The sequence below is a fragment of the Blennius ocellaris genome (genome assembly GCF_963422515.1).
Source record: "Blennius ocellaris genome assembly, chromosome: 5".
Classification (NCBI taxonomy): domain Eukaryota; kingdom Metazoa; phylum Chordata; class Actinopteri; order Blenniiformes; family Blenniidae; genus Blennius; species Blennius ocellaris.
The window spans coordinates 29,360,645-29,378,029 of NC_137654.1; the positions used below are offsets into that span (position 1 = coordinate 29,360,645).

The following is a 17,385-nucleotide window of genomic DNA, read 5'->3' on the forward strand; positions in this document are numbered from 1 at the left end:
GGCGCTGGACTTTATTCTCGCGGAAAAAGGGGGAGTGTGTAGCATGATTGGTCCAATGTGCTGCACTTTCATCCCAAACAATACGGCACCTGACGGCACACTCACAAAGGCGTTGGACGGACTTAAGATTCTGTCACAGGAATTAGCAGAGCATTCAGGTGTTGAAAATCCCATTACATCCTGGTTCGAGAGGATTTTAGGGAGATGGAAAAGTTACTTATTGAAATTCTTTGTCCCCGTGTTACTGGTGATTGCATTGTTAGCGTGCTGCGGGTGCTACTCTATCGCTCCTATCAAAAAATTTGTCAAAGGTTTTCTTCCAAAAAAATTAGAACAATCAACATATGTCGAGTCCCGTCATTGTGAAGTAATGCTCCAGCCAGCTGACCCAGAAGAAGAAGACATGGACCCACCTGACTACGAAACGTGCCCAGAAGAGTCACTGGACGAAGATGACTCCCCACCCTTCCCCGAAATTGATTAAGACATCTTGCGCTGGCTAAAGCTAATACATAACATATATAGTTCGCTACAACACGTAAAATACCGGAGTGACAGGCAGGATAAGAAATGGGATATATTGTAGTTTTTGCTTCGGTAACGGATGTCGAGAAAGCGAGAGCTACCGCTAATGAAAAAACACTCTATTATAACCATTGCTTATCGATTTGACGTTAATCAATAATTCTTACTCTGTGCTGAAAGTTGCGATGCATACATGGTGCACACATAAAAGCAAGATCATGAATTTATACAAGGGCATGGTGACGGCCTTGCTTGAAGTCCAATGTACCGAGGGGGGTGGTACCACGCTGTTGAAGACAGACGGCAAGGCCAGCTCAACTAACCCTTGGCAGGACGATGCACCTCACATTTAGATCGTTAAAGATGACAACACCAAGCGATGGTTTTACCTACACGCTGACAAATGTGGACGGGGGGAACCGAAGGGATAGCAAGTATTTTTGCTTAACTGGGCCGCAGTGATATTGCAAATGCCTGAACCAGGGAGTCATGTAAACATCTGTACCAGTTACGTGAAACACCTGATAGGAGGACACTTGATAGGGAGTCAAGGCGTTTGCCTCGTTAGCTTCTCCGGACACAACATCTCACACACACACAGTTTCATCAAACATGCAACGTCTGATTTCGCTTGGAAACAGGCGTCAAAACCAAATTGGCCAATTGCGAAAAGACCAACGGAATGTCGGGGCGAGGCCTACGCCCAGAAGAAAACTGTCAGTCCCGGGAAGTTTGAGACACTTCTTGGGTGTGCTCCTGTGTGAACTCACCTGGTGTCCAGCGCTGCTCATTGCATTTGGCTACGTTTACTCAAATAAATGGTAAAACATATCTCGCTGTCTTGAGACTTTTTTTTTTTACACAACCAAGTTCATGATCAAAGAACTGGGAGGAACCGGGAGGAACCAGGAGGAACCAGGAGGCCCAAGACCGGGTTCCAACAGCTGCCTTGTTGGATTAGTGAATCTTTGAAATCAGGCTTTCAAAAAGCTGCATTCGAACGTCAGTTCGCTGAAAACATCCCCACATCCAGCTGGTGTTTTCAAGTAGCTTGTAGAGCTCAGCTCTGCAGTCAAATACAAATATGTTGATGTGTCAGGATTGATCAATATCTGGCCACTCAGACCATGAAAGCAATAACTGCTCTTTGTTGAAGGTGAAGGCATGGACTGATGAGGGGAATACTCTGTGAATAATGTGTTTCGTTGACATGGTCTCTTGTGAAAAGAGACACACGCACGAAAAAAAAAATGCCAGCGGTTATTGTTGGCCCATTTATTTTTGTATTTTTTTGTATTCACTCCAAAATTACCTCAATGCTGCTGTCAGTTCAAACTTTTCAGATCTATCCTCTTTAAGATATGTGGACACCGGCCATCAGTCGACCACACAGAGAAATCTCATCAAGCTTTGTATCTAATGTAAAACTCACTGACCACATCAGTAAATGAAGAACAAAGGACTAACTCAGCCCCCCCCCCCTTCCAGGAAATGACCGAGGTAATTGCAGCAGAGAAAAGATCAATGCGGCATGTATTATTTACAGAACTGTCCTGGGAAATTTCCCACCTTAACTGGTGGTTATCGGTCACATCACAGCTGAATTAAACATGTGCAGTTTGTTTGGTGTTTGTGCATCCATCCAACTTTGAATTTTCAGCGTTGTTGTCATCGGTGCGTCGATGGACATGCGGAGCGCTCTCAGATGTACAGATGCAGGAGGTGAGAAGCTGCACTCACACCGGGAGAGACATTGAGGACTGAACTGAGGGATGCAGCCGTCTCATAGTCTTAACTTTGGGGCTCAAAACGTCCATGTGTCACTCTTTGAGCCCGCGTTTACATAATCGTCCCCGACACATTGTTATGAGCCGGAAAGACCAAAATGAAATAAGTAGCCGGGAGACGCCAGGTCCAAGTGCAGTCAGTCACTTTAACGCCAAGGTGTGCTGGAAGCTCAATCGCATCATTCCAAGCCTCTCACTCACATCATGAAAATGAGCTTTGAGCCGTGCCTTATATTGCTACGATCCACTCACTCTGCCGTCCATCTGAAACACAAACTTTGTCCAACTTTGGTTTTCAGACAGCTCGAGCTGCACAACGATGTTCTCACTCATAAACGTCTTGCGAAAAAACCAAACCACGGCTCGCATGGTACGTCCCGTAAAATCCCCAAACTGAAGAAATAGTTGGAAATAGCCCAACTCCTCAACAAGTAAACTTATTATTATTATTATTTTTTTTTTTGCAGCTCAGAAGTCAGTCTGACTCTCTGAGGCTGACACAAAAGAGACAAGCCGAAATCAAGAAGGAAATTGGATCTCACGTTACATTACAACAGCTCTGTTCTGCTCGGCTCTGAGATTTAACCAAACAAATAACTTCAGTCACTCGCCGGTTCTTACAAAAGACCGACACTTGGGTTTTAACTTCAGTAGCTCTGGGGATGAGTATTTGCTCTGTTTTTGTAATATTTTAATAAGTTATTTCTCACTGTGAGAAAAGCTTGTTGCGTGAAAGCTGCAGGGTTTCCCCCCCCCCCCCAAATAAATGGTGTTTCGGTACAGTCCGTTCTGTTTGAGGATGTGTTTCTAAAAATCACTTTTCGTATGCGGTAATTGCTTCAATTAAAAAAAAAAGAGATGAGTGGGATACACTTATAAACCTTTCGCTTCCATTATAGTGAAGCGACGCCAATCAAGTGACTTGAATAGAAATAATTATCTCTCCATCGTGACACCTGGGATGTGTTTGGCAGCAAGTGAACGTATTTGTCCTCGAACTCGACGTGTTGGAACGAGGAAAAATGTCCCCGCGTGAGGATCGTTCGACGACCGGGTCAGCAGCTCTTTGCTTGTGAATGCAAGCGGTCAATATCTTTCAAAGGAAAAAAAAATGTTGCATCAGCATCACGTGGTTTTGGCCCCTGGTGTCTGCATTGGTAAACATATAGCAGCAGGTTGCATTATTCCACTTTGATATCTGCCACCTAGCAGGTGTTTTCTTTCATGGAGGCAGTATTCCCTAGTGAGGGACGCCTATTTCAGGAGGATATTGCAGCCCCCCCAAAAAAATAATAAAGTCTCAGGAATGGTTTGAGGAAAACAATGATCTTTGGGTTGTTGACACGGCCTCTAAATATAAATACCCCAGATCTCAATTGAGCATCGCTGAGACAAACAATCCTGTGTAGAAGAAGGCCTCACTTCATAATGTACATTATTTAAAAGGGTCTGAGCTTACATCCTGTTACCAGACACCACAGCACACCTTCAGACGGCGATCAGAGCTGTTTGCCCTTTTTAAAAAGCAAATGAAGGAACTGCGCGGTAACACTGACGTGGTTCTAAAGTTAACGTTTCCTTGCTGTTCATCACTCTTAAATTCCTAATACGACTGCTATCACTTCTGGCTGGAGAGGAGGGGGTTAAATAATAAATCTAACTGGCAATATTGAAAAGAACAGCAACACAAAAACAGGAAGATGTTTAAAAACCTAGTTGAAGCTGGAAAATTAAGCAAATTGAGCATGAAGGAAATAAGCAAATAAATCGAGGCATTCAGCACCATCAGCCCCCCCCCCAAAAAAAAAAAATCTGATGAAGGATTGTGAATATGACCATGTTTTTTTATCACAATATGTTTATTGTCAATATGTTTTTAACCCTCACCCAGCAAACAGTCATGAACAGCAATAACATAAACTTGCATGTATACATATGTACATTCACCTGCACCATCACGTCTCGCTCAACCAAGTTATTAAGTCCAGTTTACTTAGCTCAGGTTAGAGTAAAGAAATTAAAATAAATAAATAAAGGTAAGGATGTGTCTCGGAGATGCTCATAATTCCCACATAGGGCGTGTATCGTGTTACCATCTGCATCGACGTCCATGCATGGTTCCCGAAACGCTTTAAATGTGGGATCTTCATAACTCTTCAAACAGAGTGCGACCGCTCTCCGGGCCTGCAGGAGTCCACAGTCCACATCTTCATACTGCTCAGAGCTTTGTAAAAACTTCTTGGTGTATATTCCGGGGGGGGGGGTTACAGGGTATCTTAGCATGCAACCTGGAAGCTTTGGTGATGAACAAAAGTTTCAGGTTTTCGTTCACGGTCCACGCAGAAAAAAAACAAAAGTTGTTTCTGTAACTGGAGCGCGTGGCGGCAGACGTTTTTATCAACTGAAGTGCAAATAAACTGCTGTTGTCAGGATCTGGTGAGATCGAGGCCGTGATTGTCTCTGTGATGAGCGGGATTCTAATGCGTCTTCGAGGGTATCCTCACTGCATGATGTGTGCGAAAAATGTGCAATCCTGCTTTTGAAGATTGACCCAAAAGTGCGCCAATCAAAAAAAAAAAAAAAAGGGAGAGTGATTTGAGAGACTGAACAGTGGCAGAGAGTTGTATTTTCTCCCGTGGGGCCTCAGTGTCAACTATTGTCCCTGAGAGGAGATTAAAGGATCTTTTGACGAGCCGAAAGCAGAAAAAGTCTTTTGGTAAACACTGAAGAGAGAGAATGTGCTGAACACACACACACACACACACACACACACACACACACACACACACACACACACACACACAACGTGGCCTTATGCTAATACACTTCGAAGCTTATCAACATCCATGCCAGCTTTTAAAGAAGCAGCCTTCAAATTAACATTTAGATGGAAGTGACACTTCAGGACCTCCCCAGTCAGAGATCAGGAAGGAGTGCGTGCAATAAGAAACTGCATCCATCACAGTCATTTTGCACGGCTCACAGAGAGGTGTAAAGCAGATATAAAATCCCTCCCCGTTAGATTAGAGCCCATTAACTCGATTATTGACAGGTGTGTCATATGATCCACCGCCGCGGAGGCCGGAATCGTCCCGGTCTGCTTATTTTAGTCTCCGTGTCGCCACGAGCAACAGTGATCAGCAGGCACGGCCACTAAGTGTCTGGTGAGCTGTGTCTCCCTGACGGCGTCCACACATGACCAAAGCGGATGATTGGCGGCTCCGTTGGACGGACGGGGAGGGAAATAAGAGAGTCGCTGTACTCCGGGGCCGCCGTCCGCCGCTCTCCTTCCACAGTTACACAACGACAAGTTGTGTTCTCTTGTCCTCACGTAGACTCATTTCTGGCGAAATTATGTAAATACAAATATTAAGGTAGTGCAAATGTAGGTGTGGATTTTTGCATGGAGTAGCCTGACACATAGGGGAAACTAGTCACATGGGATTTTGGGGGCTTGTTGTCTTTCTATTTTCAAACATTATCCTTTAAATACAAAAGAAGACCATAAAAAAATGTCTGTTCATCCGGCAATTTCTCACCAAAAGTGATTATTTTCAAGATATTGTAAGGTGAGCTCAGTCACTTTACCAGGATACTGGAATAATATCATTATTAAACAGTGAAGATAAATTGATTACACTCTTGCTTATTGACATTCTAGACTTTATGCACTCAGATAACATGTTTTGAAACATATAAAGCCCAGAATGATGAAGTAGTCATCTTCTTTATTCAAGATGTCGACTGCAGTCGCCTCATTGCTTTATCATCAAATCAAAGTGACAGATTTTCCACGCATTAAAAAAAAAAAAGAAAAACACATTTAAATCTCAGCATGTGCAGGAACTGTTTTTCTTTCCCGAGGTCACTGACCAATGGACGCCTGCTGTTACTGAACCAAGCACGCACATCCTGCTGACCTGCCAGGTCCACATTCTGTCCAAGCGGCTCTGCGGCTGTCTGCCGCTCTGTGGGGAGTTCATCCATAATGGGGAGTGAAAAAAAAACAAAACATTTGATTGTGAGTCAGATAGTGCGGAATGGATGACATTCATTCCCGTCATAATGTCCCACCGTCCACAGGGCATGTGTCTACCTGTGATATATAGCAGGATGTCCATTCCAGCCCCGCAGCACACAGCGCCTCCTCACGCTGTGGCATGTTGTGGATAAGCTGCCTCTGGTTCCCTTCCTGTGCTCTTTGTTACTCCAAAACCAACCAGGGGTGCTTTGATTACTAGGGGGGGGGGGGGGGGGTGGAGAAAAAAAAAACACTCATCAATTATGTAAAAATGCAATTAGTGACTTCCCCCACTTCTGTCAGATCTCCCATCCCGAACACCTGCACTGCTGCTGTCTCCTCACCTAACCCCCCACACCCACCCACCCCCCCACTACCCTTCCACCGCATGCAGGAACAGGACAAATATGGAAACGGGAAGTGTTTTCTGAAACCGAGTCGTTAACCTTTTGTGAAATGCCCCATTAGGATTCTGGGATGATGCTTTGTTGTTGGAGTCACTCCTCTTTTCTCTGTGTCTGAAATCTCCAGAGGCCCCCCAGCAGAGAGGGACGTGTCTGTTGTTCCAGCTGTGAGCTCAAACTTTGCTTTACTGATTTATTCATGCCTATTTGCATTCTGAATGCAAACACCAACACCAACATAAGCGTAATTGCTTGTATAATTGCCGGGCGAAAAAAATGATAGGGTTTCGTATGAGCACCACTTGACTTTTTTTCTTTTTCAACAGCCGATGATGTGGGGGGAAATAGATTTTCATGATATCTATTTCTTTTTAGGATTTACACGAATGCTAAATGTTTTCCCCTCAGCCTGTGCCAGTTTAACTGAATCATATAGTGCTGTAGTGGTGAATTTATTTGGGTGAAACACAATGGGCACTTATACAGGTTAAACAGGTACGGAGCTTTTCACCTGTCAGAGGCTTTTAACTGAGATTTCAGCAGCAACGGAAACTATTTCAGGCGACTCAGAATTATGTGTTACTCCTGGTGTCACTCTGAGTGTGAAGGTGTGTCTATCCAAACATTCCAGCTTGCCTATTTGCTAAGAATAGAATTAAATGGAAGGGAGTTTATATACAAACATAAACCACACCAGTAAATTAAAATAAACAGGCTGCTGTTGGATGAAAATATGACTGGTTCATTGGAGAGGAAAGACACTTGTGCCTCGAAATGTGTGCCTGACAGCCATGGATATACTGACACTACAAATCATATTCAAACTACGTTGATCACTTGCTTATTTTATTCTTAGACAGACGAATCAGAGCATAACATTAAAAAAAAAGAAAAAAGAAATCCCAAATATGACCAAGAGGTAGGCAGAAGTCTGCAGACGTATGTCCTCGTCACGTATCCTCGTTTTTTTTTTTTGTTTTTTTTTGATTGCGTGTTTGGAGGAGGTGGGGGGGGGGGGGGGGGGGGGGGGGGCAGCTCAGCAACATCATGACCATCAGACTATACGTAGCCTTCAGTGCTGCGTGATATAAGACCTAATACCCCACCTACGCTCCAGCTGCTGATTGGCGTTACGCAGGTATCCCGCTATTATTTATTACCCCAAAGCGTGGACGCCTCACTTTCTGCCGACTTGATCTCGGTGCAGGATCCAGTCGTTTCCACTCCGAACGCCACCGCTCGCAGCTGAACCGTTTTCCCAAAATACCTACTTGACAGAGAACAGGTAAGGACACAAAACACCTTTAAATGCTTTTGAAATTCACGTTTTTCTTTCTTTCTTTCTTTTTTTCCCCCCAGTCAATGGAGTAAGTTTGCGATGACTCCTGAATCTCTAAAAAAATATATTCTTCGTGTCTTTCACGTTATGTTCTCAACTATAATTATACATATTTGTTTGGTGGACGTTTCGAAGATGATAAGGGACAGTGATTTATTGATTGTGATTTAAATATTCATTTTCTAAACCTGCTGCCGCGCGCTTTTACGCACGGATTACGCGCCGGGTTGTGCGCAACAGGTCGTCGATGAGGATGCTGTGCCTTTCAGTACAGGAGTAGAGTCGCAAATAACGGCGAGCGTCTTTGCACAGGTGGTGCTGAGAAAATGAGAGGAGGATTTCTGCTGGTGACTTTGATCCTCATCATGAAACTTCAGTACAGCCGGTGTGGGTGCGAGGAGCCCGGATCGCGCAGATCCACTTCAGACGTACGTCTCACGACGCGTGAATTAAAAAAAATAAAAAATAAAATAAAATCCTGGTATGAGTGTATACAGCATATTTAAAAAACGTTTTCTTCTCCTGATAACAGCAGAATGTAGGCTTGGACAACATCAAGCGAAACATTCTGAAGAGGTACAGCGACTTGGATTACGACAGCTTTGTAGGTCTGATGGGCAGAAGGAGCGCCGGTGAGTCTTAACTAATAACATGACATTGACTAAACACATCACATTAACGGTTTCCTATCAGTGACAACGGTGAGAATAATATCATACCACATAAACGACAATGTGCTGTGAGGGCTGCTATTTATCTTATGTCTTATTTATCTGTTTAAATTCAGTTTGAACTTTTTTTCTTTTCTTCGTCCCGTTAGAGGCAAATGATGCACCAGCGCCACAAAAAAGTAAGACATGTCTCGCTTCATAATGATATCACAGAAACCATTCTCATTGTCACAGTGTACTTAATGCTTTATCTGTTTCTCAGGGGAAATGCATGACATTTTCGTCGGCCTCATGGGAAGGAGAAACTCTGAGTCTGGTGAGTGTGACATTTCATTTAAATCCATTATCTTCTGCAGGAATTCACCTTCCCCTGTCAGTGGTTGTGTATTCTTCATATAGGCAGTATATCTATATGGAACTGTCTTGAAATGTCCGCTTCACAGATAATGGCCCCTGGAGGAGAGAGTATCCAGAGAGGAGAGGCATTTTCCTCAACAAGTGCAGGCTGAGGCGAGTGCTTCATGTTTTTCCCTCAGTAGATGGAACATCTTTGCATCAACTGCTTAGAAAAAAAATAATCTCGACACCCAACCTGCTTGATGGAGGGGGAAACCAACGAGTGCTTTTGAAAAAAAACCTCTGCAACGTCTTAGATGACACTATTACTTCTGTGCATTTCATCTCTGGAATATGAAAACTGCGCCAGTGGGGAAAACCGTCTAAACGCATGCTTGCTTTTGCTTTATTGCAGGTTACTTCAGGGGCTTTAAGCGTTCGGAGAGAAACGACTTTCTTCTGGCTGCGGTGACAGAAGACGACCGAGCGCCGAAGCGATAACTCTGATGGAAAACGCTGAAGAGATGTGATTCACACCCGACAGATGCCTCATGAAAGTGATCATAAACTAAGCAGATTTTATGTTTTATCTGAATACCGAGCATAGTTAGAAGTGATACATTCTATTTCTCTATCATGTTATTCTTTCACCCTCCCCCCCCCCCCTTCCAAAGCTGAAAATAAACATAATTTTTATACATAATTTATTCATGTAAATGATGGTGCATTTAACCGTCGCTGCTCAGATCTCGGGTATAGATGCTCAGTCTCACTGTTGGGTTGTATAAAATGGTTTGGCAAGTTATTGGGAGTTTTATTATAAAAGTGTGTTGATGTGGAGCTGCGGTGTCGTCAAACGGATTCACGGTATGTTTCAAGTTCACACGCTCGCTGCAGCGCTTTTAATGTCAGTCACAAAAAAAAAAAGGAGAGAAATACAGCAAAGTGGTTTTTGTTTTTTTTCCCCACCCAAAACAAATCAGTTCATCAAAAATGGGGGAAAGACACAGATTTTCAAATAAATTATTTTTGTAGATTTTTTTCCAAAGCCATTAAATAAAAAAAAAAAAACATGATAAATAAAATATCATATAATCAAAGTGCCAAAAATTTGAAATGTTAATATTTTAAAAAACCGTGGCGTGTTGCGACCGTTCAATCGATGGCAAAAAATGAAATTAATGCCTAAAAACAACTGAAAACAAAATAAAAAATTGTCTTCATACAACTGTTAGCGTATACTTGTGCCATATAAAATCACTTTCTCTGCCTGTGTCACTTTAAACACGTCGTGGTCGTGCCCCACGTTCACCACAGGTTTATCTGTACTGCAATAAGTGTCGGTTTAACCAAGAGAGTCATGACGCTGCCGCCGAAAATTAACAACACTCGTCTCACAACGACAACTTTAAGTGTCAGAGATGAGAACACGCCCCCTTGTGAAGAGTAGCAGTGGATTCTGATGCAGTTCGGGTTGAAAACGGCGCCACCGGAGCGAATCAGCGTCCGACAGTCCTGTTCTCGGTGGGAGGCGGCTTCACGTCGTCCCTCTCCTTCCTCTCCGGCTGCGTCTCTTCTTTGGTTTGGTTTCCAGAAACCTCGGCGGCCACTTTAGGCTTCTCCTCTTCCTCGCCCTCGACCTCCTTGGACGCTTTGGGCTTCGCCGCCTCCGCCGCCGCGGGGCTCAGGTCGAGGTCGAGGTCGAGGTCGAGGCGCGCGGCGGGCCGATAGCGCGGCGTGTAGCCGTACGCCCTCAGGCGGTAGGTGAGGTACTCCAGCGTGTACATCAGCGTCGGATCCACGTAGTGAAAGGACACGGCGAGGTCGGAGCAGCACTGTGGACCCTGGAGACGGACGACACCAAATCACCACGACCATGAACACAACGGCACAAATGAACCCGCGGCAGTTTTACCAAGCAACACTGAAGAGGAGGATTAATTCACTATTTAACGATTTCAAATATTTCCTCTCTGCACGTTGGAGAGTATATAAATCACTGGTGTCAAACACATTTTAGTTCAGTAAGCGACATGCAGTCGTCTTGACCGGTAAAACGCTGCAATAATAACCTTTTAAATTTCAACTTTAAAGTTTTTCTTTGTTGCGGTGGAGTGTATGCCTGATGAAATTGTCTATATATACGACTGAAAATGACTACAATCTCCAAAAAAAACAGATTTTAATTAAACATTTTGGTGCAAAATACAATGCAATGTCCACAAAAAAAAACAACTTATCTTATAACTGTTTTTACAAACATGGAATTTGTTTACATTTTTCTTTTAAAATCAGTTTTCTTTAAAATGTTTTCAATCTGCTTGGTGGTTTTGCCGGATTGGAGCCTCTTGCCGGATGCTTTCGTCCCACAGGCCTCATGTTTGACACCGCTGATAATAAAGGCTTGAATTAATGAGGATAAATAGCGTGTTTAACACGACGGGCTGTGCTGCGGCTCATTTATATGTCGTTATTAGTTTAGGGTGAATAATTGAAGGTCTGAGGTGAAACACAATGAATACAATCAAATATCACGCTGCAATTATCACTAGTCCGACACTTGTTAAGAGTCGCAGAAGAAAAAAAAAACAGAGAGAATAATCTCATATTAAAAATACGTTTGTTTTCCAGTATCTTTTTCAAAGACCAGTGACAAAACAGCTCCATTCAAAACCCACAATGAACTATTCTCATTTTAATTGCGGAGGGCGATACAATAGCCGCGTCGCCGGGCCACAAATTGAGCAATTTTCCTTTTGTGGGGCGGAACATTGTCCGCGCTGCAATCATCTACTTTAACATGAACTCCGTCCATGAAGGGGTCAGGTGTGCAATCTTCTTTTATTCAGTTGTTATTCCACCGACGGCTTATCTAAAGCAGCGTTTGTGTTTCGCTGAACTCATTTGATGCAAATAAAACACTTTCAGGAGAGAAAAAAGAAAAGGAAAAAAAAAAAAGCATGATTTCAATGAAAGACTCTGAAGAGTTGATGGACACTAATGATATTAATGGATTTTTTTTGGGCGCAGTTCTGTTTCTTAACCTGACTACAACCTTTCTAATGAGGCTAATCCTCGCCGCGGGACATCTGCTTCATCCCACTGCCGTCCGCCAAGCAAACGTGACTTGAAGCATTTGTTAAGTTACGCCGACGTATAAAAAAATAAATAAATAACTAAATCAAATAAGAGGGAAGACTTGCCTCAACAATGGGGTAGTAGCAGTAGCTCCAGTACCAGAAGCTCTTGGGAAACTTGCCGGTCAAATGGTGCTCCGGCACAAACGGGTGGAAGGTCTCCCGCTGCAACGTGTCCCTGGAGTCGCCGGCCTGGACGCCCATCTTCTCCAGACACTGGCCGAGCGCCAGGTCCTCCACGGGGGTGGTGTGCGTGCACACCTTGGTCCGGAAGCCCTCCACGAATCTCCGGAGGGCCTCCCTGCTCAGCACGTAGCCGGCGCCGCCGCTCATGTAGCCCTGCTTGGTGTAGGGCTTGAAGCGCTTGCCGAAGTACACGGGCTGCTCGGGGGCGTGGCCGGCGAGCAGCCAGCGCAGGTTGTCCACCACCACGAACGTGTCGTCGTCCGCCTTCAGGAACCAGTCGGCCTGGTCCAGGTAGTGCTCGTGGACGTAGTGGAACGCCCGGATGGTCTTCCAGTAGAGCTGGTCGCGGCCCTCGCCGGTGCCCAGGCCCACGGCGGGGAAGTCGGCGGCGTCCACCGAGCTCATGAACACCACCACGTTGCAGTGGCGGCTCCACGTGGCCTTCACGTGGCGAGCCTTGCTCTCCAGGTTGTACGGCCCCGTCATCACCCAGCAGAGGACCCGGACCTTCCGGTACAGGGCGTCCGCCACCCGGCGGTCTTCATCTGAGGGGGGGGGGGGTCAGAGGACGACACAGCCGGTTAACGGCTGTCCACGGGGGAATCGACCACAACCAACACTCAAAACTGTCTACAGATCTGATTTAATACAGACTTTTTCCATTCTAAATTGCAGAAACGCCCCGTAAGACGTGAAACAGCTTCACAAAAAACGAGTCCGTGCTTTGTGATTCGCTTCTGCTGTGGAAAGTTCCCGTTTCTCATCATTCGAAAGGAGAAAGTTGTTTTGTCTTACAGGTGTAAAGTTAACAGACCGTTCCCGGGACGTGCTGGTGACGCCACTCTTGTAACCTTCAAAAGTGTAAAGGGCAGAAACGCACCTGGCAAATTCACAACAATATAAACCTTTTAAAAAGCTGCGACGGCCGGCTGAACGCATTTTGTCTCTCCTTGCAAGAACATCAGAATAAACTTTCTCTTAAACTTTGCAATCATTCTCAGTCTGATTTCCTGAGGCTTTCAACGAGGTGATTCTCCTGACATCATTTAAACAGGTTAAAATACGGATGAAGGGAAAACCGACATGGCGTCACACTGCCCGGGCAAAGTGTCGGTTCCGTCTGCTCTGGAACCGACGCGAGGAAACGGCCGCGCACCTGATTCTCGGGGAAAGGTCAGGTTGACGAGCGCAGCGCCCATCTTCCTCCAGGTGGTCGGTCTCGCGTCTCCCGTGGCGGCGTTTTCCTGAGCCCCGGACCGCAGAGGGAAGCTCCTTTCAAACCACACCTGGCGCAGGAAGACGTACATGCTGCAGGCGCCCACCAGGACGCCCAGCAGGAGGGCCCATCGGGAGCTGGGGCTCTTCATGGCGACTGTGAGTCCGACGCTGCGACCGACCAGCTACAGCATAACTGGCAGAGAGAAAGAAAGAAACTAGCATAACCTGAAAGTCCTGCCATTACTTGTGTCTGCGGTCTCCTGGATGTCCATACAGGAGAAGGTCAATGGCTTTAAAGACATACAGATGCTTGGAGCTTTATTTAATCCCAAGATGGACACAGTGTCACACACTCCTTAAAGAAAGGAAGTAGAATTTACAGTATTTGCAGTGATATATATTCCAAAACAAGTCCAAAAGTTGCAGTGATCCCTCATTCCTGGTTGTACGGAATAAATGTGGAGCGTTTTATGGTCTGTTGCAGGTGATTTGGGTACGACCGGACTGATGAACCTACGAGAAGGTAGCTCGTGATTTGTGTTGTTAATATCGAGAAGGGGTTGCAGCTGTGGGGGAGTTTTGTATATGAAATGAAACTAGTGACATTTAGAGCCATTCAGGAAAAACACCTTTCTGCTGGAATCGCATGATGACGTGACATTATAACCCACCAGCCGGGAATGATGCATATATCTTTCAAACGATCCGTGTAAATCGCACACAAATGCACACAATAGCCAAATGGCACATCATGTCTGAAAACTAAAGTATGCAATAAAGCAGTGAACAGTGAAATTATTTATCAGATTACAGCTTGAGTTGAACCCTCCGTTCACATCTGTAAACATGTTTTTTTTATTTGGGTTTTACAGACACACTGGATTAAACTTTAACCTGATCAGCTGACAGGAACTTCACCTTGCACACACATAAAAAAAAAAAAACACACACGTTTCAGCAGAATCCAGGCTGTGAGGTTTAAAGTCCTCAAATACCTGTTAACGATTAACTGATCAAGGTTTGCGTTTTGTTTAGTTGTTTTATTTTTATTTTTTAAACAATCCTTTCAGCTGTGGATGTAATCACACTACAATCCTTTTAACCAGAATAGAGCTTTCACATCCGTTTACTGGGGAAAAAAAAAAAAAAAAAAAACACGTGAAATGGTTCCATGAGGGATCTGGACAAATCCATACACTCATGTCATGATCGTGGGGAGCCACAGCGGTGTGTGTGTGTGTGTGTGTGCACGATGGAGGTCGCAGGTGTGTGTGTGTGTGTGCGTGTGTGTGTCAGTGTAAGTGTGTGTTATTTACCTCTGCTGGGGGGATCAGTCATCCGCGAGCTCGGCGGAGTATCGCCCGAAAGCTCCGTTCCACCTGTCCGCCATGTGCTCACGTGAGGACCGCGTTCATACCGACGTGCTGACGACCTGGATCAAACTTCTGATTGCCTCCGAATCAAATGTCTATTTAGAAAATAAGTAGACGGCCCACGAGACGGACGGCTTTACATTCTCCAGCATTACCGGGCTAAAGCGCTGAAAAACGCGAGCGCTCATTGGCCGGATGCTGGTGACGTATGAGGAAGTAGTCGTCACGTCTTTGAAACGTCGACACGTAAAATAAAGTTTATTTTTATTAGATTTTTTTTATGTTTGTTTTAATAGGATGAGGTCTTCGAATTGATAGGGATTATTAAAAAAAAAATTGGCAAAAAAAAGGGGGCGATAAATTAACGCTCCTTGCACGCTACATCCCGACCACTAGATGGCAGCACAGTGAAGAGAAGAGAATGAAAATGAAAATGAAAATGATATTATTGATATTATTATGGATATTATTGAACAAAACAATTGTGTGCGTGCGTGCGTGCGTGTGCGTGTGTGTGTGTGTTTGAACTCTCTATGAGGGTTTCAGAAATCCAGTGTACTTTAACGACAGGTTTGATATTTTCGGCTTCTCTTTAACTCTCAGTCCACTGTGTGCAGTCTGTGCTTATATGAGAATATACATATTAATTATACATAATATTAATACATATCCACGTGGCAGGGCGCACAGATTACTATCCTAGATGACCGTTTAATTGCCTTCGCCAACGAAGTCAGGTGACCAACGAAGTTGGCTGAGAAGGTTTATGTCTTCGTCTGCGTGTATTTATTTATTTATTGGTATGAATGTGTATGCATGATTTTACACTATCACAAAAGACCTTCAGGCATCCGTTGGCTGGTCAGTGACTGAGACTTCATTTCATTTTGTGGCGCTTTTCATCATTTTACCTTTGTGTTCCAAGTGTTGTTTTGTTTTACCTTTATTTCCATCGTGTTCCACCAGGGGGTGCTGTTTCCATTGAGTCTTTTACACATCTCACATCCAAAGATTTATTTTGCAATTGTGCCATTTTTTAAATTTCCTCTTCTTGGTTTGTCATTGTCATGAAGAAGCATGAACTCTTAGGCAGTGGGGTTTAAAGTCTTTTTTTTGCTCCATTTTTATTCCATGTACTCTTTGTGTTTGAGTTTGCTTGGGACTGGCACTCCTTCCATTCATCACTTTTGTTTTTATCACCATCAGACATAAACTCATTAAATTCCCTTCTCATATTACAGGCTTTATTTGATTTAGACTTTCTAATATTTTGCAACTTGTCAAGTTTCTCCAGCCAAAGCCCTTTCTGGTCATTCATACGTTTTTTTTTTTTTTTTTTTTCAGTTACCACATCATGAATATTTTCTTAATTTGCGTCAAGATTTGCGAGAAGACGCAACGCAAAGTTCAGCTCAGGTGAGCGCTCCTATAGGTCAACGAGTCACGTGACCCACAATTAGGCAAAACTCCAATTTTATTTCAATGAATGGGTTTATAATGACCAATGCATTGGATTTATGTGTGCAGGATTGGACCATAGGTGGTTCAGCATGCCTTTATTTATAAATCCAAACATCATCTGCGGTGATTCATTAATGTTTTAAGGTCTGTCTTCACACGTTGTCTCCCAGAGGGAAGCGTGTTGCTTCCATTTGAAGGATTAGATTTCAAAATATATTCCACACATCTGGAAGGATTATTAAGCATATTTGACACAAAAAAAACCCACAAGATATTGAGTATATCTGTGTCCCACCTGCTTTTAAACATGCTGTGGTGCAACCTCTTTTAAAGAAAAAAACAAAACAAAACGATCTTGATCGTAGACTCTCTCCAATTTTTAAACCCGTTTCAAAACTCCCGTTTAGGAAATATTTGTTTTTAATCAATTGCAAACCCTTTTAGATGATTTTAGTATTTATGAAGGTGTTAAGCCCCGCTGCTGCACTGAAACTGCCCTTTTACGAGTTTTGAACGATCTAATTTTAACTGTTGATGCAGGGCACGCACAGTTTTTTAGAGACTGAATGAACGAATGAATGACACTTTATTTCGAACATAGAAATGTAAAGAAAAAGAAGGAAGGAAAAGAGAAACATTTTAATATAAATTGTTAAAAAAAAAGAGTAAAAAAAAAAAAAAACAACAACAATGAAACAATACATCCCACTTGATCCACATCTGTACTATAATAACATGGAAAACCTCTTTAAACGTGTAACGACAGCGTGCACACGGTTGAACTCGCAGCAGATACAGGATCGGTCCAGCACAAGTTCATCTGGTTTGACCTTCCTCGTAAACATGCCTTCACATTCTGATAAGGTGACGGAGGAACGTGCGCGTCAGCTGGTTTGTCGAGATACAAACCGCGCTGTGTGGCACAAA

General features: G+C 43.9%; 2 protein-coding genes across 2 annotated transcripts; one reads left to right on the plus strand and one right to left on the minus strand.

The window, feature by feature from the left end:
* Window positions 1-8,402: 8,402 nt before the first annotated feature.
* On the plus strand, window positions 8,403-9,517 carry tac3a (tachykinin precursor 3a; the record flags this gene model as incomplete). Its single annotated transcript, XM_080496977.1, has 5 exons — window positions 8,403-8,504; window positions 8,609-8,708; window positions 9,010-9,063; window positions 9,191-9,257; window positions 9,499-9,517. The coding sequence occupies 5 exons, from the start codon at window positions 8,403-8,405 to the stop codon at window positions 9,515-9,517; spliced, it is 342 nt and encodes a 113-aa protein (XP_080353103.1).
* A 480-nt stretch (window positions 9,518-9,997) lies between these two features.
* On the minus strand, window positions 9,998-15,139 carry c1galt1la (core 1 synthase, glycoprotein-N-acetylgalactosamine 3-beta-galactosyltransferase 1, like a). Its single transcript, XM_080497407.1, has 4 exons — window positions 14,941-15,139; window positions 13,563-13,817; window positions 12,287-12,951; window positions 9,998-10,927 (listed from the first exon to the last, which is right to left on the minus strand). Exons 2-4 carry the CDS (start codon window positions 13,771-13,773, stop codon window positions 10,583-10,585), a joined length of 1,221 nt encoding a protein of 406 aa, XP_080353533.1. The 5' UTR covers window positions 13,774-13,817; window positions 14,941-15,139; the 3' UTR covers window positions 9,998-10,582.
* Between the last annotated feature and the right edge of the window lie 2,246 nt (window positions 15,140-17,385).

Excerpts from the sequence above, each read along its gene's own strand:
- c1galt1la (XM_080497407.1), bottom strand. The coding sequence starts at position 13,773 with ATGAAGAGCCCCAGCTCCCGATGGGCCCTCCTGCTGGGCGTCCTGGTG. Across the intron at positions 12,952-13,562 it reads GACCTTTCCCCGAGAATCAG|ATGAAGACCGCCGGGTGGCG; the intron begins GTGCGCGGCCGT and ends CCCCCCCCTCAG. Across the intron at positions 10,928-12,286 it reads GCTACTACCCCATTGTTGAG|GGTCCACAGTGCTGCTCCGA; the intron begins GCAAGTCTTCCC and ends GTCCGTCTCCAG.